The sequence below is a fragment of the Microtus ochrogaster genome, chromosome 2 (assembly GCF_000317375.1).
Source record: "Microtus ochrogaster isolate Prairie Vole_2 chromosome 2, MicOch1.0, whole genome shotgun sequence".
Lineage (NCBI taxonomy): Eukaryota > Metazoa > Chordata > Mammalia > Rodentia > Cricetidae > Microtus > Microtus ochrogaster.
In genome coordinates this window covers 12,798,840-12,822,577 of record NC_022010.1, presented here as the reverse complement: position 1 = coordinate 12,822,577, position 23,738 = coordinate 12,798,840, and the positions used below count along the sequence as shown (strand labels likewise).

General features: G+C 48.6%; 1 protein-coding gene across 1 annotated transcript in view; it reads left to right on the top strand.

Moving 5' to 3' along the window:
• Window positions 1-23,738, top strand: part of Dnah10 (dynein axonemal heavy chain 10) — a 121,566-nt gene that overhangs the window by 59,787 nt on the left and 38,041 nt on the right. The window contains exons 35-46 of the mRNA XM_005344367.2: window positions 251-439; window positions 3,275-3,421; window positions 5,290-5,481; window positions 6,344-6,462; window positions 8,844-9,002; window positions 11,294-11,429; window positions 12,961-13,086; window positions 15,025-15,159; window positions 15,448-15,664; window positions 16,603-16,722; window positions 18,235-18,380; window positions 22,875-23,027. Coding sequence (XP_005344424.1) covers window positions 251-439; window positions 3,275-3,421; window positions 5,290-5,481; window positions 6,344-6,462; window positions 8,844-9,002; window positions 11,294-11,429; window positions 12,961-13,086; window positions 15,025-15,159; window positions 15,448-15,664; window positions 16,603-16,722; window positions 18,235-18,380; window positions 22,875-23,027 — 1,839 coding nt within the window. The remainder of the gene's footprint in view (window positions 1-250; window positions 440-3,274; window positions 3,422-5,289; window positions 5,482-6,343; window positions 6,463-8,843; window positions 9,003-11,293; window positions 11,430-12,960; window positions 13,087-15,024; window positions 15,160-15,447; window positions 15,665-16,602; window positions 16,723-18,234; window positions 18,381-22,874; window positions 23,028-23,738) is intronic.

Genomic DNA, 23,738 nt, shown 5'->3' with positions numbered 1-23,738 from the left:
CCGACCACACCTGACTACACCTAACCACATCTGACCACACCTGGACACACCTGACCACACCTCGACAGGCACCATACCTAACTGGACACTACACCTGGCTTCCCAGAGATATCTTGGATTCTGTGTCAGTCCGGAGAATCCATATTGCCCACATCACCATCTCCCTTGGGGATGCCCCTGTGGCCCCAGCTTCCTCTCTCTGGGTGAACTGGTGACGACATCACCCACTCCTTCCTCTCCTGTCACCCAGTTCGAAGGGCAGGAGATCTCCCTCGACTCTCGGATGGGCATCTTTATCACCATGAACCCCGGCTATGCGGGCCGCACAGAGCTGCCCGAGTCCGTGAAAGCACTGTTCAGGCCTGTGGTGGTCATCGTCCCTGACCTGCAGCAGATCTGTGAGATCATGCTCTTCTCGGAGGGCTTCCTGTGGGCCAAGGTGAGCTGCACCGGTGGCTAGCTGCGGGCTGTGCTCTGGGACGATCCTGCCCTGTCTCTGCTCCTCCCCACCCTCTCCGAAGCTGTGATTTAATTTGGTCGTGTGCTAATGCTAGGGAGGTTGGGACAGCATCCACAGGTCTCCCATGTATCCCTCCCCAGGAGTGGCATCTTAGGCACAAGCTGCAGTCTTTGTCAGCCTGTGAGCTGCCCCGGCACACGCCGTGTTCAGACATCACCAGGGTTTATGTTCTTCCTGTCTTTATGTGTAGCAATGGAGTGACCATCACCATAGTTAGAGCACAAACCAAACTTTTTTCCACCAAGATACACGCTCTCTCATCAGCCTTTAAAAACCACACCAGGGGTCGAGAGAGAAGGCTGAGTCAGTACAGTGCCTACCTGGAGCATGAGGACCTGAGTTCGAGTCCTCAGACCCACATAAAAGCCAGGTGTGGTGCTACACCCCTGCCATTGCTGTACTGGGGAGACAGATCCCTGGAGCTTGCTGGCCAGCCAGCTTCACCAGTCAACTCCAGGGTCAGTGAGAGACCTTCTCTCGAAATACAAGGTACAGACTCAGGAGAGGACTCGCTGGGTGAAAGGGCTTGCTCTGCAGTCAGATTTGAGTTTGAATCCCCAACACCCATGTAAACAGCTGGGCATGGCTGCACATATCTGTAACCCCAGTGTTGGAAAGAGAAGACAGGTGGATCCCAAGAGCTCCCTGGTCAGCCAGCCCAGGCAAAATAAGGGAGCTTCTGGTTCAGTGAGAGATTCTGTGTCAAGCCAATACAGCTAAGGGTGAGAGAGGGAGACAGCTCATTCTTCCTCTGGCCTCTGTATGCACGTGCACCCATGGGCACATTTACCTACATACTTGCCTGCAACACACATGTGCGTGCACACACAAATACACATTTGTGTGTATGTGATACTGAAGATGAAACCCAGCACCTCATGCAACAGAGGCCTGTTCTCCATTGAGCCACACCTCAACCATTTTCTTCAATGCATGCTCTTTAAAAAAAAAAAAAAAAGAGAGAACCTAAAATGGATGAAAGACACTTAAGGAAATGTTCAACATCCTTAGTCATCAGAGAAATGCAAATCAAAACAACTCTGAGATTCCATCTTACACCTGTAAGAATGGCCAAGATCAAAAACACTGATGACAACTTATGCTGGAGAGGTTGTGGGGAAAAGGGAACACTCCTGCATTGCTGGCAGGAATTCAAGATGGTATAGCCCCTTTGGGTGTCAGTGTGGCGATTTCTCAGAAAATTAGGAAACAACCTTCCTCAAGACCCAGTAATACCACTTTTGGGTATATATCCAAAGAATGCTCAATGGTGCCATAAGGACATGTGCTCAACTATGTTCATAGCAGCATTGTTTGTGATAGCCAGAACCTGGAAACAATCTAAATGCCCCTCGATCGAAGAATGGATAAGGAAAATGTGGTACATTTACACAATGGAGTACTACACAGCAGAAAAAAATAACATCTTGAATTTTGCAGGAAAATGGATGGAGCTAGAAAACATCATTTTGAGGGAGGTAACCCAGACCCAGAAAGACAATGTACTCACTCATAAGTAGTTTTTAAACATAAAGCAAAAAAAAAAAAAACCAGCCCACAAATCACAATCCCAGAGAACCTAGACAACAATGAGGACTCTAAGAGAGACATACATAGATCTAATCTATATGGGAAGTAGCAAAAGACAAAATCTCCTGAGTAAATTGGGAGCATGGGGACCTTGGGAGAGGGTTGAAGGGGAGGGGAGAGGCAGGGAAGGGAGCAGAGAAAAATATAGAGCTCAATTTAAAAAAATAAGATTTTATTTTTCAGTTATGAGTCCCTGTGTATGGGTGCAATTCCCACAGAGGACAGAAGAGGACATCTGAGTCCCTGGGCCGGGAGTTACAGGTGGTTGTGAGTGCTGTGAACTAAACTGAGCCCTCTCTAAAGCAATATATGCTTCAACCCACTGAGCCATCTCTCCAGCCCTGCACTGGCTGCTCTTCAAGGCTCTCACTACACCCTCTCCACCCCACCCCAGGCTGCCAGGACTCTGGATTTTCAGGATGAGATCTTGTGTCTATTTTTATCCAAATTCCCAGTCTTGGGGACCAGTGGGCTTGACTGGTGTAGCCTGGGAGTTGTCATCAGGAAGTGGGACAGACTGAGCACCATGGCTCATATTGATCTCTAACCCACGCTTCTTAGGAGTTTGAGGTGGGAAGATTATAAATTCAAAGCCAAACTCTATCGCAAAATAAAATGAAGTAAAGGACTAGGGTTCATCCTTAGCACCAAACAAACCAAGAAAAGGAACAGCGACTGGGCAAGGGGCACCTGTGGGATCAGTTGAGGTCCAGTAAGCCGGGAGCGTCCGTGTGAGCAGGCTGTGACCGCTTCTGGGATCTGCCGTCACTGAAGGCAGTTATGATCCCTGCTTTGTACTACAGCTGTCAGATTTTAGCAAATATGTTCGTGTGTTTCAGACAAGGTCTCACGTAGTCCAAGGCTAGCCTTGAACTCTCTACGTAGCTGAGGATGACTTGAACTTCCTGATCCTCCTACCTGAACCCACCTTCCACACAGCACCTCCTGGCTAGCATTGGTGTCCTTTGAATAAGTCCCCCGTGGAGCCTTATAGAAAAGAAGCCACATCCTGGTGTTTTCTGAACCCTGAAGTCGAGCTTTACAGATCTGTAGATTGGTGTCCCTGGGACACCCATGTTTCTTTGTATTTGCAGTGACACCCTGATGCTTTCTGTCACTTTATTCTCTCATATTTTTGTGTTCTCACTACCTTCTGTCAAAAAGACGCTGGCCAAGAAGATGACAGTCCTGTATAAGCTGGCCCGGGAGCAGCTGTCTAAGCAGCACCATTATGACTTTGGGCTCCGGGCCCTGAAGTCGGTGCTGGTCATGGCTGGAGAGCTGAAGCGAGGCTCTGCAGACCTGCAGGAGGTAGGCTGCGCAGTGTCTGTGGCTGGGTGTGGTTCTGTGCAGTCTCCACGCGTGTGCAGAAGGCGAGGTGGAGGACATGGGGCTGTCCCTCCGTTGGCTGTATGGCTTGGCTTTGCTCTTCTCACTGTGATGTTGTCTTCGGAGACTTGTTACCTTCAGATCAAGTTCAGACTCTACGTGGCAGTACCAGACCAGTATTCAGGGTACTTCTGTAGCGACTTTCAGCCCGTCATCTTCAGGGGACAGGGAGGCAGAGGGGCAGAGTAGCCTTCTGTGAAGTGGGAATGTGAGTTCCTCTTCAATTAGTGAGGATCGATTGCATATTTTTTAAATTTTTATTTCTTTGTCTTATGTGTGGGGGTGTTACGTCTGCATATATGTACCACATGTATGCCTGGCACTCTTGGAGGCCCTAGGGTTACAGATGGTTGTGAGCTGCCATGCAGGTGCTGGAGTTGAACCTGGATCCTCTGAAAGAACAGCCAGTGCTCTTAATCACTGAGCCATCGCTCCACCCACTGGGCATACATCCTAATGGGACTCAGTGAGATGTCTCACAGGTACACACGGGCTCTGATCAGAGCCAGCGCCTCCCCACCGACTTCCTCTTTACGGTGAAACTGAGAGAAATTGTCACATGTGATACTTACTCCACTATCAGATCCATTGCTGGCATTCTGAGGGCAACGTTCTTGCACAATTTCCCACCAGTGATAATGCTGAACATTTAATTTTTGTTTGGATGTAAAACTCGACATCTTACATTCCATTTTTAATTATTTTTTTCAATCCAGGGTTTCTCTGAGTATCTCTGGTTGTCCAGGAACTCACTTTATAGACCAGGCTGGCCTCGCCTCAGACTCAGAGCTCCCTGTCTCTGCCTCCGAGTGCTGGGATTAAAGGTGTGCGCTGTCACTGCCACGCTTTACATTCCATTTTATAGGTTTTATTGTGGATTTTTATCTTCTATAAAACCTTGGAAAAAATGAAAGGCAAATTCCAGAAATATCTTTGATATTTTATGTAAATGTTCATATTTCATTTTCATATTTTATGAAAGTGGCTTATGCCTTATAATACTTTCTACTTTATATTAAATCATAATTAAAAATGTTTTGAGACAAGTTCTCATTATGCAGTCCAGGTTAACCTTGAACTTGTTGCATAGACCAGTCTGGCCTCCATTTCACAGAAATCCATTGTCTCTGCTCCTCAGTGCTGGGATTAAAGGTGTGTGCCACTGTGCCTGGCCAGAATTTTAAAAATTTTAACTGGGGATACACCTCAGTAGTAGGCATTTGCTAGGTTTAATCTCTATTGTAGCCCCCAATTTTCTTTAAAATATATAAACCTATAACATATAATGTATAAATCTATAACATATAATATGTACAAATCCATAACAAAATATGTTTTGTTATATATTATGTTTTTTTTCAGGGGGTGTTGAGACAGGGTTTCTCTGTGTATCCTTGGCTTGCTTTGTAGACCCACTGCCTCTGTCTTCCAAGGAGTGGGTCTAAGGCACGCATCACAGTGCCTGGCATATATAATGCCTTTTACATTTGTTTATTTAGTGTGTGTGCTCCTTCCTCATCCTGTGCTTGTGGAGGTCAGAGAAGAATTTGTCAAAGTGAGTTTTCTTTCCAGCTTGCAGGCTCTGGGGATTAAGCACAAGTCATCAAGCTTGGGGCTTCTCATCTGCTGAGCCATCTTTCCATCCCTCGTTACATATTTATGTTAGAGATATAAAATCTGTGACTAAGCACATTAAATTTTAGAAGAACGTTCCATGCTGTGTTGGGCAGGGGGGATGTCCCGGTGCATGCTGGGTTCTCAGGCAATCCCTCATCCTCTGGTCGCTCCAGGATGTGGTCCTGATGCGGGCACTGCGGGACATGAACCTACCCAAGTTTGTGTTTGAGGACGTCCCCCTCTTCCTGGGCCTCATCTCCGACCTGTTTCCCGGGTTGGACTGCCCCCGTGTGCGCTACCCGGATTTCAATGATGCTGTCGAGCAGGTGCTGGAAGAGAATGGCTACGTGCTTCTGCCAGTCCAGGTGAGCAGGGTGCAGGGTCACTGCAGAACACAGGCTGGCATCAGACTCCTGCTCAGTCAGTGAAGTGCTTGCCACTCAAGCAGGCAGACTTGAGTTCAATTGCCCAGAACCCACGTTAAAAAAAAAAAAAAGGCTGGTCTCAGCAGCACACATTTAAAAACCACCTCTAGTAGGGCATAGCCTAGTGGATCCCTGAAACTTGCTGACCACAGTCTATCCACATCAGTGAGCCCCAAGTTTAGTGAGAGACACCATCTCAAAGAGTAAAATGGAGAGGAATTGAGGAAAACAGTCATTCTCCCTCTCCCTGTGAAAACACACACATTCCTGTCAGGAGTGTAAAATAACACACTGCACTGGCCAGCAATCTGCCAGCTCTTCAGCAAGTTACACCCAGAGGCGTCCTAGGGCCTGGTGACCCCACTGCTCAGCCCAAGAACAGTGAGAACATGCCTGCGCAGAAACACGTATGTGAGCTCCCTAGGTCACATATTCCCAGTGGCTCAGACGTGGAAACCAGTGTCTGTCAACTGACAGACAGATGTGCGTGGTCTAGTCACGAAGTAAAATAGTATTTAGCTATAAAAGGGACAGAGATGGGCACAGCAGCACATACCACCAGCACTCAGGAGACAGTGGCAGGAAGGCCAGGAGCCCGGGGCCAGTCTGAGCTACGCTACACAGGGGTTGGTTCCTTCCTTTCACACGCTCAGGTCACAAAGCTTCCTGAAGCATCTTGACTGCTCAGTCAGCTCACCAGGCTTGAACTCCTTCGGAATAAACTGTTGTTATTATTATTAATGATGATGATTATTATTTTCAAAAGCTATGCTTAGCACGACTGCCCACGTCTTTCCCGCAGGTGGATAAAGTGGTCCAGATGTTCGAGACCATGCTGACCCGCCACACGACGATGGTGGTGGGGCCCACAGGAGGGGGCAAGTCTGTGGTCATCAATGCTCTGTGTCAGGCCCAGACAAAGTGAGTGCCCTGCTGGGGTGAGGGCATTTGTCAGGACGGCGTCTTGGGAAGTGTTTGGTGAGAGCTTTGGCCGTCCATCTCATGGGATGTGTGTCTGTCCCAATCATGAGTTGTTTTCTGAGTGATGAGACCAAATACCTACAAAAAGAAGATTATGGGGATGAAGGACTTGTTCTGGCTCAGGGTTTAAGAGGATGAAATCCAGCTTCTGAAAAATGATTCAGAGACTTTTTATTAATTATGAGAGCTTGGCCTTAGCTTAGGCTTGTTCCCAACTAGCTCTTAAAACTTAAGTTAAGCCGGGCGGTGGTGGCACACGCCTTTAATCCCAGCACTCGGGAGGCAGAGGCAGGCGGATCTCTGTGAGTTCGAGGCCAGACTGGTCTACAAGAGCTAGTTCCAGGACAGGAACCAAAAGCTACGGAGAAACCCTGTCTCAAAAAATCCAAAAAAAAAACAAAAACAAAAACTTAACTTAAGTCGGGCGGTGGTGGTGCACGCCTTTAATCCCAGCACTCGGGAGGCAGAGGCAGGTGGATCTCTGTGAGTTTGAGACCAGCCTGGTCTACAAAGAGAGTTCCAGGACAGGCTCCAAAACCACAGAGAAACCCTGTCTCGAAAAACCAAAAAAAAAAAAAATTTAAGTTAACCTGTTTATATTAATCTACATTCTGCCACGTGGCTCATTACCTCTCCTCGGTACCATTTTGTCCTACTTCCTCCACATCTGGCTGGCGAATCTACCATCTCAGATTCATTCCAGAGTTCTTGTCTCTGATTGGAAGTATTACTTGTCCTCTCCTGCCTAGCTATTGGCCATTCGGCTGTTTATTAAACCAATTAGAAGATGCCTTAGGCAGGCGAGGAAGGACAGCAACACAATCGCACGCTGTGTGATCAAATATCCCACAACAGACCCTCAATGAACTTTCTCCTCTTTCCAATTTTATTTTCTCTGGCACCCCAGCCCATGGGATGGCCCCACTCATATTCAGGGAAGATCATTCACCCTTGGTTAAAGCTCTGAAAATGAGGCCAGAGAGACGACTCAACAGTTGAGAGCACCTGCTGCTCTTGCAGAGGTCCCTAGTTTGGTTCCCAGCCCCCACATGAGTGCTGTAACTCCTAAACTCCAGTTTCAGGGGATGCAATGCTCTCTTCTGGCCTCCAGGGGTATTTCATGCATATAGTGCACAGACACAGGTTGACAAAACACTCATACACAGAAAACAATACATATTTAAAACTATTAAAAAATCCTCCACAGACACACCTGAAGCTGTCTCCTAGGTGACCCCAAATGCTGCCACTTTAACAATGAGGATCGGCCACTATAGCAACCCCCAAACTCAGTGTTTCTCCTGGCTTCATTGCCAACTCAGAACACACAGTAGGCGCTCCTGCAGATTGTGACAGTCAGGTGGACTTGTGGAGTGAGTGCCTTGCTGTACCTCTTAGGAAGACAGTGTCCAAGTTCAGTTACATCATCCCAGTACCTGCCATGGACAATGCTGGAGTGTCGCCCCCATAGACGACTTGTCACCAGGCCTGTGGGAAGGAGGAGGCGGCTCTAACTTTTAATGTACTCTAAATCACATGGAAGGGCCAGTGAAATGGTTCAGAGCCGGGAAAGGTGCTGGCAGCCAAACCTGACAACCTGAATTTGAACCCCAGAATCCACAGGGTGGAAGGAGAGAACTGACTTCCAGAACTGTCCTCTGACCCCCCCAATAAAAATAAACTATAGTAATAATTACATAAATAACTAGAATTAGGAACATCTCAATGGCTCACTGTGGTGTGACAGTCTTAAATACTGAGCGGATTTTCTAGCTTCATGCTCCTCCCCTTGTCAATAGCTGGGCTCTAGACAGGCTTGGATGATTGCCAATATTCCAGGTAAACTCTAAATAGAGCCATTTGACCTGTGTGGCTCTAGCATTTCTAGGCTTCACAGAAAATCTCAGGACTGAGTCTGGGAGACTGCCTGAGAGTTAAAGAACACCAATGGTTTGTATCAACACAGGGTTTCCTTCAATTGGCAGTATAGTAGGAATCTACCATTACAGAGGAGTATGTGCTGGCCACTCGACTTATAAAGTGTGCAACACACAGAGCCAGGTGTGGTGGTGCAGGCCCACGATCTGGCAGGCAGAGTCAGGAGGATCACTATTAGTCTGAGGGCAGTCCGGTCTACTTAGTAGTTTCTAGGCTAGCCTGGGCAACATAAAGAGACCCTGCCTCTGACCTTTCTTACAAAACAGAAACACAGATCAGTTTTAGAGTGGACTCCCATCTGTACTTCCTCTCATGGGTCTCGTGTGTCCCCCTTTGGGGCTTTGTTGCTCTGAGCCATAGCTGAAGCTGCCTCTTTGGTTTAGGCTCGGGATAATGACGAAGTTATACATCTTGAACCCCAAAGCTGTGAGTGTCATTGAGTTATATGGCATCCTGGACCCCACCACTCGAGACTGGACAGATGGGGTGCTGTCAAACATCTTCAGGGAGATCAACAGGCCGACCGACAAAAAGGAACGGAAGTGAGTGTCTACCTTACTAGCCAGAAGCCTGGGTTAGAGGTCATTTCTTTGGTATCCTTTAATTTTGAGCAGTTTCTTAGAATTTTTTTCTGTACGACTTTGATGTTCTAGAATATTCCAGACCAGATATGTTATAGAAAGGTCAACAGAAATGTCACAGGGATGAGTTATCTGTCTCAGCATGGAAAATGTGTGATGTCTGTATGTCCAGCTATTCACAGTGCTGTAATCAGAGGTCTCTCTCCCACCCTCCAGTTCCTAAATAACCACTCAGCAGCCTTATATTACTTATAAATGCTTGGCCAATGGCTCAGGCTTATTATTAGCTAGCTCTTATAGCTAAATTAACCCATATTTTTATCCATGCTTTGCCACATGGTTCTTGGCTTGTTACCTCATTTTTTACATCTTGTTTCCTTGGCAGCTGACTGGTATCCCCCAGACTTTGCCTTTCTTCTTCTGAATCTCTTCTTGGATTTCTCACCTGGTTCTATCCTGCCTTGCCATAGGCCAAAGCAGCTTTATTTATCAACCAATGAGAGCAACACATATTCACGGTGTACAGAAAGACCATCCCACAGCACAGGGCCTTCTCTTCTTGACAAGGCATCATTTCCTCTATCTGTAGGGAGACACCTCAAGGGGGCGCTAGCACCCTGTTTCTCATCAACCCCACACGCAGTGGTTTGAATAGCTATTGTTACTTGTTTGAGTCAAATCTTTCTACCGTGGATGCAGATGGCAAGTCCCTGCTGTGAGGTGACAGAATTATAGAGTGTGGGTGGTAGCCACACAATGGAACTGGACACATGTGGCTTAGCCTCAGTTTGATAAGAGCCCAGGGGTTGTGAAGAGAACACACTTATCCTTAGGAACTACATGCTGAATTATGAGGGGGAAAAATTATCATATCTGTAACAGATCAAAGAGAGAGAGGAGGTAGGATGAGGGGGAGGGAGAAGAAAGGGAAGGAGAGAGAGAGAGAGAGAGAGAGAGAGAGAGAGAGAGAGAGAGAGAGAGAGAGAGAGACTGTGAATATAACAGTTCTGCCTGGCCCCCTCTGCTATTTTCTTATGAAGAGAACTGGCATGAACTGGCATGGAATTAGGAACCATCCTGATAATCTATAACAATCTTGTCTTGAGATTTATTTATTTATTTTATGCATGAGTGCTCTATCTGCATGAATGCCTGCATGTCAGAAGTGGGCATCAGATCCCAGTATAGATGGTTGTGAGCCACCATGTGGGTGCTGGGAATTGAACTCAGGACCTCAGGAAGAGCAGTCAGTGCTCTTAACCCCTGAGCCATCTCTTTAGTCCCCTTGTCTTGAGATCTTTAGCTAAGATCTCCCTCTCTCCCAGCTAACTGTAGCACATGGCAGCACACATCTCTAAACCTAGCATTTGGGATGCTGAGGCACAAGAGTTTTCAGCCAGCCTGAGCTATCTCATGAGACCCTGTCTGAAAATAAATAAATTGGGCTGGAAATGGCTTAGTGGTTACTGTCACTGTGTGCTCTTCCAGAGGACCAGGGTTCAGTTCCCACCACCCACATAGCAGCACTCAGTCATCTGCATCTCCAGGTCCAGCTGCCCTCTTCTGGCCACCTTGGGCACTGCATGCACGTGTGGCACAGATGTTCATGCAGACAAAACACTCATACATATGAAATAAAAATTTAAAAAAAATTTTAAAAATAAAGGAAACAAAAAAGAAATAACCAAGTTTTTTTTTTAAAAAATAGTGATAAATTACAATTTATTCTTGTCTTCAGCTTTGCCCTCAGATAAAAATGGGGTACGGGGTAGTGGACCATTACACTTTTTGTACCCATGATACTACCCATTAAGGCTTAGTGAATGGTCCCCTGCAGGGATGTTGTAACTTCCAAGAACAAATGAAGATAAAGACAGATAGTATGAGATGAAAAAGATGATGATTGCAACCTTCAGGCAAAATAAATGGCTCTAAAATGAACTGTAGAATACTAGTTGGCTCTGCAGTAAATGTCTGCATATTAAAATAATGTCGGTAATGTGTACTATTGATGAGTTCAGCAGTGTATTAATCCAAGGATGGAAGGTCAGTTTGCCAAAGGATTGTGCTGGATTGTGTGTGATGTTCTCCAGGCCTCCAACATTAGCGAGTTACTCGGTATTTATGCACCACGCGGTCAGACACGAGGGCCAAGGGAATGCCCTGGGAAGTCCTGGCTGGAAAGCCCCTGGACAGCGGGGCCACTGGGGACGCTCTGAGCTCTGTGACTTACCTCTCTTTGGTCACTGCAGGTACATTTTGTTTGACGGCGACGTGGATGCCTTGTGGGTGGAAAACATGAACTCAGTGATGGACGACAACAAGCTGCTGACCTTGGCCAATGGGGAGCGCATCCGTCTCCAGGCACACTGTGCCCTGCTCTTTGAGGCAAGCAGTGCTGAGAGCCAGACTTGAACAGGGGCCTTGCTGTTAGTGCCTTTATTAGGGTAGACGATTATGAAAACACAGAAGCTGATGAGTGCCACGCTTTGGTTTTTTAACATGACGTTTATCTACATCTGTGGACTCAGGTTTGTGTGTGGTCAGAGGCAACCTGTGGGAGTTGGTTCTTTTGTCCAGTGTGTGGGTCCCGGGGATTGAACGCGACTTGTAAGGCTTGGTAGCAAATGCTTTACTCCCTGAGCTCATCTTATTGGCCCCAACCCTTTGTTTACCATCCTCTTCCCTTATCCCCTCTTTAAGCTAGAGTTGACTGCTTTCATGTTCGTTTGTTTGTCTTCCGAGACAGGCTCTCACTAGGTAGCTCCAGCTGTCCTGGAACTCACTGTAGACCAGGCTGGTCTCGAACTCACAGAGATCCACCTGCCTCTGCTTCCCCAGTACTGGGATTAAAGGCGTGCGCACCCACACCTGTTTATCTATAAACAACATGCTTAGCTTGTCACTCTTTCTTTTACTAAATTTGTCCATTAGTAGGGTTGTAACGATGGCTCAGTGGCTAAGTGTGCTTGCTGCTTTTCCAGAGGACCTGAATTTGGTTCCCAGTATCCACACTGGGCAGCTCACAAACACCCATCACCTGAGCTCTGTGGGATCTAAACCCCCTTTTCTGGCTTCCCAGGCACTACATGGACACAGTGTACCTACCTACACACACACACACACACACACACACACACACACACACACATACAAAGTAAAAATATAAGCTTTTAATTTATCCATTATTGCTGAACATGCTTGTAATACCAGCGGTTAGGAGGCCTCACAGGAGGCAGGAAGATTCCCATGAATTTGTCCCCAGTGTGGGCCACATAAGGAGTTCTTGGTCATCTATGAGTCTATAGCAAGACCTGATCTCACAGAAACAAAGCAAAAGTTAAAAACTTGACATATTATCTACTGACCGAGTCCTCTGAATCTGTTACCTCAATTGTCAACCTTCCCTCCTCAGAACAAGCATTTCTGAATTGTCTATCAGCGCACACTACTGACATTGTTTTAAATATGGGAATAGTTACTGCAGCGCCAACTAGGGTACTTTAATTCCTTCTTTGTCCTTCTAAAGTTTGTAGTCACCTTCCCTTCCTTTCATGCTATTTGCCTTTATCTTGATTAAGAAAGTCTTTCTACCATGTCAAGAATCAAGCCCTCCTGTTTGTTCCAGAGACCCCTCCCGAGTCTCTCCGCCTCATTTTCTGTTATACATATTTATACATTTCCTACTTTTGACAGGGCAGTCTACAACATTTATTTAACGAGAAGACGTCACATCAGACATGGGTAATCTCACTGTGAACTCCACCTTCAGTTTAAAATCCCAACAGCTATACCGACTGTCTGGCATGGGCTTCGTGCCCTAGTGAGGCTTCGCACAGGGAAGGCCCTGGCGTGTGTGACCCAGGGCCTAGCAGCCGTGTCCAGAAGGGTCAGGAGCTGAGGGGTTCACTCTTTGCAGGTGGGAGACTTGCAGTACGCCTCTCCTGCGACCGTGTCTCGATGCGGGATGGTTTACGTGGACCCTAAGAACTTGAAGTACCAACCATACTGGAAAAAATGGCTGCAACAAGAAATACAAAACAAGGTGAGCACCATCCTTAGACAGCTGGAGCACAGCCAGCAACGCTGGACACCTGCCGGGGGCGTCCTTGAGCACCCAGCCCGAGGAGCCTTTGCGTCACGCTTGCTGGTGAGATGGGTGATGTCGTTGGCGGATTAGGCCAGGGATCAACTGATTTATGCAAAAAGACAGATAGGAAACACTTTCAGCTAAGCCTACCTAGGTTTGCCCCTGGGGTGGGGACACAGCCGGAGACAATACACACAGGAGGACATGGCTGTAGCTAGCAGATGTTAACCCAGCTAGATTCTGGGTTTCAGTGTGCACACCTGGTTCAGATGGGTCCAGTTATGGAGAGAGGGGATGCCCCCTTCTGTGCCTTTGCTCGGCTGGCCGAGTGCCGTGTGCAGACGAACCAGTTTGCCCTGCCGTTGAGATCTGATGGCTTCAGCTGACCGCTGGCCTGCCCACAGTGGCCCCAGCTTCACAGCAGGACTCACTGAAAGTGATGGATGTGATAGGCATGTATGCATGGTGGCTTCAGTCCCATCCAGAGGCTGGGACCTCATTTTCACAGGTGGTCAAGATGTCTCTCTAGGGCCATGAGACTGTGTGGATTGGAAAGCAGAATATAATTTTCCCAGAGTAGAGAAGGCCAGGGGAACCAGGGCCATCAGAAGCAATGTCACACGGGAGGATTTTCTTCATGGGACTCTTAAAGACCCACAAGTTCCTTGGTGGGACACTGGCACCATGCTGAAAGAGCACTTCTAGCTAAGATTTACTTTTTTTTTTTTTGGTTTTTCGAGACAAGGTTTCTCTGTGTAGCTTTGATCTGTCCTGGGATCCACTCTGTAGACCAGGCTGGCCTCAAACTCACAGAGATCTGCCTGCCTCTGCCTCCTGAGTGATGGGATTAAAGGCATGTGCCACCACCTTGCAGCTTACTTTACTTTTAATTAAGTACACACATATGCACGCACACACACACACTTTCATTAATATGAGTGCAGTGTCCATAGAGGCCAGAAAAGGTCATCAAACCCCCGAGGCTAGAGTTGCAGGCAGTTGTGAGCTGCCCACTGTGGGTCCTCTACAAGAGCAGTACACCATCTTTTTGTTATTGTTTTTTAAATATTTATTTACTTATTTACTTAACAGACCCCATTACAGATAGTTGTGAGCCACCATGTGGTTGCTGGGAATTGAACTCAGGACCTTTGGAAGAGCAGGCAATGCTCTTAACCTCTGAGCCATCTCTCCAGCCCCTGTTGTTGTTTTTGAGACAGGGTTTCTCCATGTAGCCCTGGCTATCCTGGAACTCTATCTGTAGACCAGGCTGACCTTGAATTTAGAGATCTGCCTGCCTCTGCCTCCAGAGTGCTGGGATTGAAGATGTGCGCCACCACCGCCTGGCAACAGTTCACCATCATTTTTTAAATATGCATTTTATGATTTCATGTGTATTAGTGCTTGCCTGAACGTAGGTATGGCACTGTGTGCATGCTCATGCCCAGGGAAGTCAGAAGAGGGTGTCAGATCCCCTGGGACTGTTGTCAACAGGAGTCAGAACCTGTTGTGAGCCACCGTGTGGCTGTAGAGAATTGAACCCAATTCCTCTGTAAGAGCAGCCAGTGCTCTTAAGGCTGAGCCATGGCTCCAGCTTTAGTACACCTGCTGAGGTCATCACCACAGCTGTTTCTCGCCCTTGTCGGGACAAGAAAAACTCCTGATAACTTCCAGTTAAAAGGATCCCGGAGCAGGACCTGGTGGTGCACACCTTTAATTCCAGCACTCGGGAGGAGGAGTCAGGTAAATCTCTGTGAGTTCGAGGCCAGCCTGGTCTACAAAGTGAGTTCCAGGACAGCTGGGGCTACACAGAGAAACCTGTCTTGGAAAAACAAAAAAATAGAAACAAAAACAAAAGGATTCTTGGAGAGGATTTGGGTGTGTCCTCCGCAGGTAGAGCAAAAGTATTTAAATGACCTCTTCGAGAAATACGTGCCCTCGCTCATCGACATGATCATAGAGGGGATAGTGGACGGGAGACAGGGAGAGAGGCTCAAGATGGTGGTTCCTCAGACAGACCTGAACATGGTAAGAACACTCCACTGCTGAGGGCGGGAAAGGCAGACTTCCTGAGAGATGGACCCCTGCGGTGGGGGAGGGGCTTAAAGGGAGCAGAGATGGCTGATGGGTGAATGTCAGGGTTCATTCTTGTGACCCCCCCCCCCGCCCATGCAAGCTAAGGGGCCAGGCTCCATGTGTCCAAACCAATATGGCGGGTGTCGATGCCCTCACCATGGGATAGGGAACCCCAGGACTCAGGACAGATTACATCATGGGGTTTAGAAAGAGGGGCTGAAACAGGCTTTCTGTGACCAGGTAACCCAGTTAACCAAGATGATGGATTCGCTACTAGAAGGGGAAATCGAGGACCTTGACCTGCTGGAGTGCTTCTTCCTGGAGGCTCTCTACTGCTCACTCGGTGCCTCCCTGCTCGAGGACGGGAGGATCAAATTTGACGAGGGCATCAAACGCCTCTCGTCGATGCCCACTGCAGACACAGAAGGGGTCTGGGCCCGACCTGGAGAGCTCCCAGGTAGGAATCTTGACCCCCTTCTTTGGTGCAGGCTTACAGAGGAGGTGGACTTGCTTCTCCTTGTTCCTGCCTGTGTCACGTGGCCGGTGCTATGCTCAGGGCTTCAAGTGTGTCCCCTGCTCCAGCAGGTCAACCCCTGAGTCACCACTGCAGGAGGAGGCGGTGCCTCTGACTCCATCTTGGCCCCTTCTGCTCCAGCTCTGGCTGAGCTCTCCATACCTGACACACTCCAGGGTTCCCCATTTTCCTCTGGGCTCCCCCAAATGTCTCATAGACCAGCAGATAAGTCACAGGAGAGTACCTTATAAAGGGTTTAAAATTTTGCATGAGTATGTGTGCCCTTAAATAGAACCAGGTGGAGCCCACAGGTGGCCTTCTGCTTGGAGAAGTGGTCTGAGAGATGGGTGGGCATGGCACACGTGTGAATGGGGATCCTTGCGAGGAAACTATCTGGGGAAGGGGTGCAAATGGCGGGCGCAGCTCCAGCTCTGGAGCTATCTTTGACACCATGCTTCTTCTTTTCTTTCCCGCCCTGTCTTTGCCAGATATCCTTATGGGTTATGGGTTATGGGTCATGGGTCACGGGTCATGGGTCATACCTGTACTTCTCCAGTCTCAGAATTCAGTATCTGCATCAAAATTTTCTGTTTATTTGCCCCTACCCTTGCCTGGACCACCAACATCTGTAACGGCAGGGTCATAGCCTTGCACTCGGGGTTGTGTCTCTAAGAAAGGACTGGTGGCTAACTTCAAAAGGTAGCACTGGTTCAAAAGTCGCAGCATCAATTCTGAGTACTCTCTGAGGGCCTATCCCGTGAAGGAGTAGCACGCAAGCCTGAGTGTGCTCCAAGGTGAACAGGCAGCTCATTCCAGATGCATTAGACCCTAGCCCACTCCCAAGTCTATGACCAAAACAACACGGACCCTTGTTCCCCTAGGGCATCTTCCCACCCTGTACGACTTCCATTTCGATCCCAAGCGGAACCACTGGATCCCGTGGAGCAAGCTAGTTCCTGAGTATATTCACAGCCACGAGAAGAAATTTGTCGACATCCTGGGTGTGTAAGCAGCAGCCCTGGTCTCAGCTTCTTGGTGTGAGTGGGCGTGAGTGGGCATGAGAAGACAACCATGGCCTCATTGGCAACTGAGTGCCATCCGTGGAACTGGCTGGGAGTGACTAGAGGGTGGCACCATGGGCCCCTTGGGGTCCCACTTTGTCCTACGCCTCTGAGCACCTCTGTGTGTGTGACCTGGGTTTCCCCTGCAAGCCGATGCCCGTGATAGCCTGTTCTCCTCTTTCCTTTACATCTCCTAGGACACCCCAGCCACAGAGCTGGCTGGGCACAGGGAGGGCAGGAGGGAAGCCACAGCAGAGGCTCACAGTGGGCATGGACCTTGAGTGCCCTGATCCACTCTTATGATAATATAGTAAGCATGTCTGGTCTGGTGCGTGGTGTTTCCGGAGCGAGATACCTGCATTTTTTCAGCTCCCCCCCACCCCCGCCCATTGAAGCCTTCCACGGGAGAGTGGGTGGCCTGGGCCTGACTGTGTGATGATGCTACCTTCAGCAGAGGTTTTCAGGAAACCAGTCCCGCAGGTGCCTGAGGTGTGAGTTGGGGAGAAGTGGGATTTTCATTCTGAGTGCAAATCAGATGGAGTTCGGGGAGCAGGGTGGTTGAAGTCGGCGGAGCTGCCACAATCGCTTTGCCAAGGAAATGCGTTATACTCCATTATACACTTTGATTGGGCAGATGTCAGGCCTTCAAAAGCCATGGGACGGCTGGGAAACCGAGGCTAGACTTAACTCATAGTCACCTTTGCAGCTACAGCATGACCTAAAAACAAAGCAAAACAAAATGCCAGGCAGTGGTGGCATACACCTTTAATCCCAGCACTCGGGATGCTCACCTTTGCAGCTACAGCATGACCTAAAAACAAAGCAAAACAAAATGCCAGGCAGTGATGGCATACACCTTTAATCCCAGCACTCGGGATGCAGGGGCAGGAAGATCTCTGAGTTTGAGACCAGTCTGGTCTACAGAGCAAGTAGGACAGTCAGGACTACACAGAGAAATCCTGTCTCGAAAAACCAAGCCAGAACCAAAACAGAACTGTGCACGTGTGCATGTGTTTTGTGTGTGTGTGTGTGTGTGTGTGCATGTGCCTGTATGCATCCGTGTGTCTGTGGTACAAGTGTATGTACCTGGTGGCATTTGCAAAACAAACAGGCTGTCTGGTGCCTTCACGCCTGGAGACAGGTCCCCTCACTGAGCCTGCAGCTTGTCCTGGCTATACTGTCTGGCCAGCAAGCTCTCTGGTTCTGCCTGACTCCATTCCCTGATACTGATGTTAAAGGCATGCACAGTCACACACAACTTTTAATGTACATGCTTGGGATTTGAACACAGGTCCTCATGCTTCTAGAGCAAGGCTGTTACCCACTGAGCCACCTCTCCAATCCCAGAGCTCAGAGATTGCTGCTTCTTACGGAATGCACGGGAGTCCGTGTGAGTGCCAGGTGGCCGACTGCTCAGAGTTCCTGTGACACCCCGATTCTTCTATCTTTCAGTTCACACAGTAGATACGACCCGCACCACCTGGATACTGGAGCAGATGGTTAAAATCAAGCACCCCGTTCTTTTCGTGGGCGAATCCGGCACTTCTAAGACAGCCACTACCCAGAACTTCCTTAAGAATCTGAGCGAGGAGACCAACGTAAGCGTTTGTATTAGTTACCTGTTTCTGTGTGACAAGCTGCCCTAGCTCCCTGGGGCTTAGTGCCACAAGCCCTATTACCTCTCAGTTTCAGGGGTCAGGACTCTGATGTGGCTTAGCTGGGTGACTCAGGGTCAGATTCCCTCATGGAATTGTAGTTAAGGTTGGTGAAGGCTGCGTTCGTTTGAAGGCCTGACTAGGGCTGGATGACCATCTTCCAAGACAGCATTTCATGTGACTGAAAGTCTTAGATCCTCAGCGTGGGCCTCTCCGAGGAATGCTTGACTGTGCTTGTCTTAGACCTTTGCTATAACAGAAGACCCGAGACAGGGTAGATTACAAAGAGTAGCCATTTACTTAACTCAGCTCTTGGGAGCCAGGAAGTCCAAGAGCATGGTGCTACTGTCAGACGGGCCAGCAGGGCCTTTGTGGTGCGTGGGGCCATGGAGGGTGGGGAAGCAAAACATGGTGAGAAGGAGCAAGCCGCCAGAGGAGGCCACTTTCATAAAAGACAAGCCACGTGAGTTTTACTCTCCATCCAATTGCCCTCAGCGGTCTTGGGAGCCTCTGAAGCCCCAACGCATGGGAGCCTGGGCGTATTCCGTCCACAGCAGTGACATGCAAAGGCAGCTGGCTTCCTTCATGGCAGAAATCCACACGGCAGAAGCCACCGAGTTCCTGGTGACATAGTGTCAGAAACTCGCTATACCAGAAATACAGACAAATGTGTTTCTTTTCACAATGTCAGAGCCTACTAAATAAGAAGAAATTCACAAGGTTTAGAAGTTTTGTTTATTTTTTTCGAGACAGGGTTTCTCCGTGTAGCCATGGTTTTCCCGGAACTTGCTCTGTAGACCAGGCTGGCCTCAAATTCTGCCTCCAGAGTGCTGGGTTTAAAGGTGTGCACCACCACCACCTTGCCAAGGTTTAGCAGTTTCAATGACAGTTATCACAAAGTCCATCTACCTTGGTAGCTCGGGCAAGGTGATGGCAATTCTTTATCCCTGTTGTCATGACTGATACTCTCACAGCACACCTTAGATATGCCATTTATCTGTATGTTTATATATGGATGATAGATGACAAATCAGAGAGGCCACAGCAGAGCTCGGGGGGTCTCAGAAGTGTGTTGAGAGTCTGTATCGACGATAATGAACCCAATCAGAGCCAGAAGGGCGTCAGGTTCGAGAGCACAGCTGTGGAATCTTTAGCTGCCAGGTTAAAAACTGAACTGGGTCAGGAAACAGCAGGCCAGGTCCAGGTCCAGACAGGTGAACAGATGGACCGGCCGGCAGTTGAGCACTCTATGTCAGAGCAGGGGACAGAGCCAAGTCAGCAAGTCCTTGGTCTTCAATGCGCACTAAGTGTCACGATAGGTCAGTGTGCAGCTGGGCCATCGCAGTATTGGGTGTCACGATAGGCCGGTGTGCAGCCGGGTTATCGCAGTATTGGGTGTCACGATAGGTCGGTGTGCAGCTGGGCCATTGCAGTATTGGGTGTCACAATAGGCCGGTGTGCAGCCAGGTTATCGCAGTATTGGGTGTCACTATAGGTCTGTGTGCAGCTGGACCATTGCAGTATTAGGTGTCACGATAGGCCGGTGTGCAGCCGGGCCATCGCAGTATTGGGTATCTATCACTTTTTGGAGTCCAGACAAGGGAGTTCCACACTTTCTTTGGTCTGGTCTGATACGTCCTTGCACCTCATTTCCCTGACATTATTTTAATACACTCATGTGCCCCCACAATTTTGGTTCTCCCCAGTAAACGTGGTTTGTTTTCTACTCCCAAGAATAATTCAGTCTGTGCTGGATGGGGGGATATATGACCGATGGTGCCATTTCTGGGTCCCCGCCCCCCGCCCAGAGATTATAGGAATCCTTCTCCCTCAAAATGGAGTCAAAAGCAGCTTGTCAAACAGAGTCTCCTAAGACCGTGTACAGCCTAAAGGACCACTGTTTAATACAACAAGGAGCTACGAGAGAGGACATGGACATAGCCTTGCACGCACCACCTACTCACATTCTTCCATGCTACATGGGTCACACAGGGAGTCCTCTGAGCCCCTCGATTGGACTTGGGGTACAGGTGATGGAGGACCATCATGGAGGTTAGCTGTTACATTCTCTGTGATCCTTTTGCGTGTTCTAGAACTTGGTCACATGTGGGAAAGCCTGCTATGAACAGGGCCCCAGGCCAGCCGCTAGCAAAGGAGAAGTTGCAGCTCATATAGACACTCTCTGGGGACTCACAGTGGGGTGTGAGGAGGATACCGGGAACATGAGGGTGTACCCAGGTGGCAAGAAGGATTCTGGGTGCATTCTTCACACGCTGTCACGCCAAGGGACCTATTCATGCTCTCTCCACCCCTCTACTGGCTTTAACCCTTTTCTGTTCTCACAGTCTGCTCTTGTTGATTCTGTCCATCCTGCGCTTTTCTGTTTTGGTTGTCACTATACTGGTGACACTCTTTTCTGTGATAAAACACCATGACCACAGCAGCTTAGAGAAGGAAGAATTGATTTCGGGGCCTAGGGTCAAGGGGGATGAGTCCATCACCATCATGGGGAAGTATACCAGGCATGGCGGAAGGAACAGCCGAGAGCTCGCATCTCAACCATAAGCAGGAAACACAGTACTAACTGGGAATGGCCCGTGGCTTTTGAAATCTCAAAGCCTGCCCCTTCCTCCAGCAAGGCCACACCTCCTAAGCTTCCCCAGACATTGCCAACAACCTGGGACCAAGCATTCAAAAGCCCCAGACATCTTATTCAAATCCCTACAGTAAGAGATGCTTATTTCAGCTCTGGAACCTCAGAAGACAGAGACAGTCGGATGTGGTGGCACACGACTTAATCCCAGCACTCTGAAGCAGAGACAGAGAGGTCCCCGTGATTACTGGGCTAGCCTGGTCTACACAGTGAGTCGCAGGATACCCAGAGCTACATAGAGAGACTCTTTCTCAGCAAAGAGGGCAGAGATGCCCCCTGCTTCCTTCTCTGATGCTTTTAATTCTGTGCCTTCTCTACTCCTGTGGCTTCTGGAAGCCACATGGGCCTCAGGGACATCTCTGCGAGAAATGTTGGATGGGTCAGGCCTGCTTGCCTCTCTCCTCGGATGCAGTCACTTGCAATGTGGCATATTTATTTTTAAAGGTGCCAGGGTAGAGGGCACAGGGTTGCTGTTAGAAGCTGAGAGGAATCCATGTTCCGAGTCTTCTGTGTGCATCTTCGCTTTCCTAGGACCCTGCCCCTAGACCTCACTGGCTGCAAGCAGACAGACACACAGACAACCAGTTAGCTGCTGACCATTGGCACACATGCATGTGTACTCGTGGCCAGCTGGGTTGGAGGACATTTGAAAAGTCAGTTGTTCACAAAGTGTGGTCCTCAGACAACTTTGGCACCAGCTGGGAAGTTGTTTAAATACTTCACTGATTGAACCCTGGGGGCTACCGAGCTGTGTGCTTCAGCAGTCCAGTTGGGCTGGTATATGGCTGAATATGAGCATCTGTATGTGTGTGAATGTGTATGTGTGTGTGTGTGTGTGCGCACGCACATACACACACGCACTCTATGAGTATAGTATGAGAATAGTTCTTCTAAGGGCACAAGAAAGAGAGAGAAGAGAGAGACAGACCCTTGTCTCTGGACAAAGAGAACATTTTCCCTCCAGCGAGGAGGTCCAGCAGGAAGCCTCTGGTCGGTTGTTCATGCTTTCTTTAGCCTCCTTATTAGCCTGCAGTTGCCTTGAAAGCAATTTATGTTTAAAACTCCTCTGCCGTAGAGCGTGGTACAGAGGTTGTCATTGAAGTCATCTCTTCAGGCTCTTAAAGGTCAGACAGTTGCTTTAGAGACCACCAAGGTAGAATGACACCTCCCCTACCACATACCATCATGTGGCTTTCTAATCACCCGGATAGAAAGGAAAGGAACAATTCTACCCAAGTCCAGCTCGGTGAACCAAATGAGTGAGACTGGAGTCCCTTTCAGAAGCCGGACGACATGTAGGTAATAGTTAAGGCTGTATATCGTAGCGAGGGTTTGGAGTCTTTCTAATCCTCCTCCCCTTGATGAGGGGGTGTTAGTGGGTCCAACCTTGGGAGGGTCTCCTGTGGGAAATCACAGCCTCTCTGATTTCAAGATGGTGTGGCCTTGGGGACAGCATTCCACAGCCTGCATTGTCCCAAGGCTCATGAGTGGCAGCATGCAATCTAACAGGAGGAAAGAGGGTGTTGTTAGGACAGGTCACTGTGTAACCCTGGCCAGCCTGACCTTGCACTCACAGAGATCCTCCTGCCTCCGACAGGGTCTCACCGTGTAACCCTGGCCAGCCTGGTCTTACACTCACAGAGATCCTCCTGCCTCTGCCTCTTGAGCATGCCATCATGCCCACCTCTGACTTTAGCTCTTAAAAATGATGACTCACTCATGGACCTGCATCGGTTCTAGATGGTCAGTTGGAAGCCAGTTGTTTGCCCTCTGCTCTGTTGCAGATTGTGCTGATGGTCAGTTTCTCCTCACGCACCACATCCCTGGACATCCAGAGAAATTTAGAAGCAAATGTGGAGAAACGGACAAAGGACACATATGGGCCACCCATGGGGAAGCGCCTGCTGGTGTTCATGGATGACATGAACATGCCAAAGGTGGGCGGGGCTTATAGAGGTGGGATAGGTCTGTGTGTGTGAGTGTGTAAGTTCGTGTCTTTTAAGATTTTTTATTATTTAAGACTAATTTTAAATTTTATGTTTATGGGTGCGTACCTGTTATATATATGCCACATGAACTCAAAAGACCAGAGGAAGGTGTCATCCCCTGGAGCTGGAGTTACATGTGGTTGTAAGCTGCCTGACATGGGAGCTGGGAACAGAACTCTGATTCTCTGGAAGAACAGCAAGTGTTTTCAACTCTGTACATCTGCAACATGTCTGACCATCTATACATTGTCCACTCATGGATTCAGTCACCTACTTACCTCCTGTTTCATTTATCCACAGACCTGACGCTTTTATTCTTCATCCGTATGTTAAGAAATCTGTAAAAAACCCATTCATCCACCTATCCATCTACTCACCCACCCACCTACAGAATCCATCCATCCATCCATCCATCCATCCATCCACCTCTCCACCTATCAATCCATCCACCCATTTATCCATCCAACCAACCATCCATCCATCCATCCATCCATCCATCCATCCATCCATCCATCCATCCATCCATCCAAACATCCATCCATCCACCTATCCATCTATCTTAAACATCCATCCATCCATCCATCCATCCATCCAAATATCCATCCATCCACCTATCCATCTACCCACCCACCCATTCATCCACCCACCCATTTATCCATC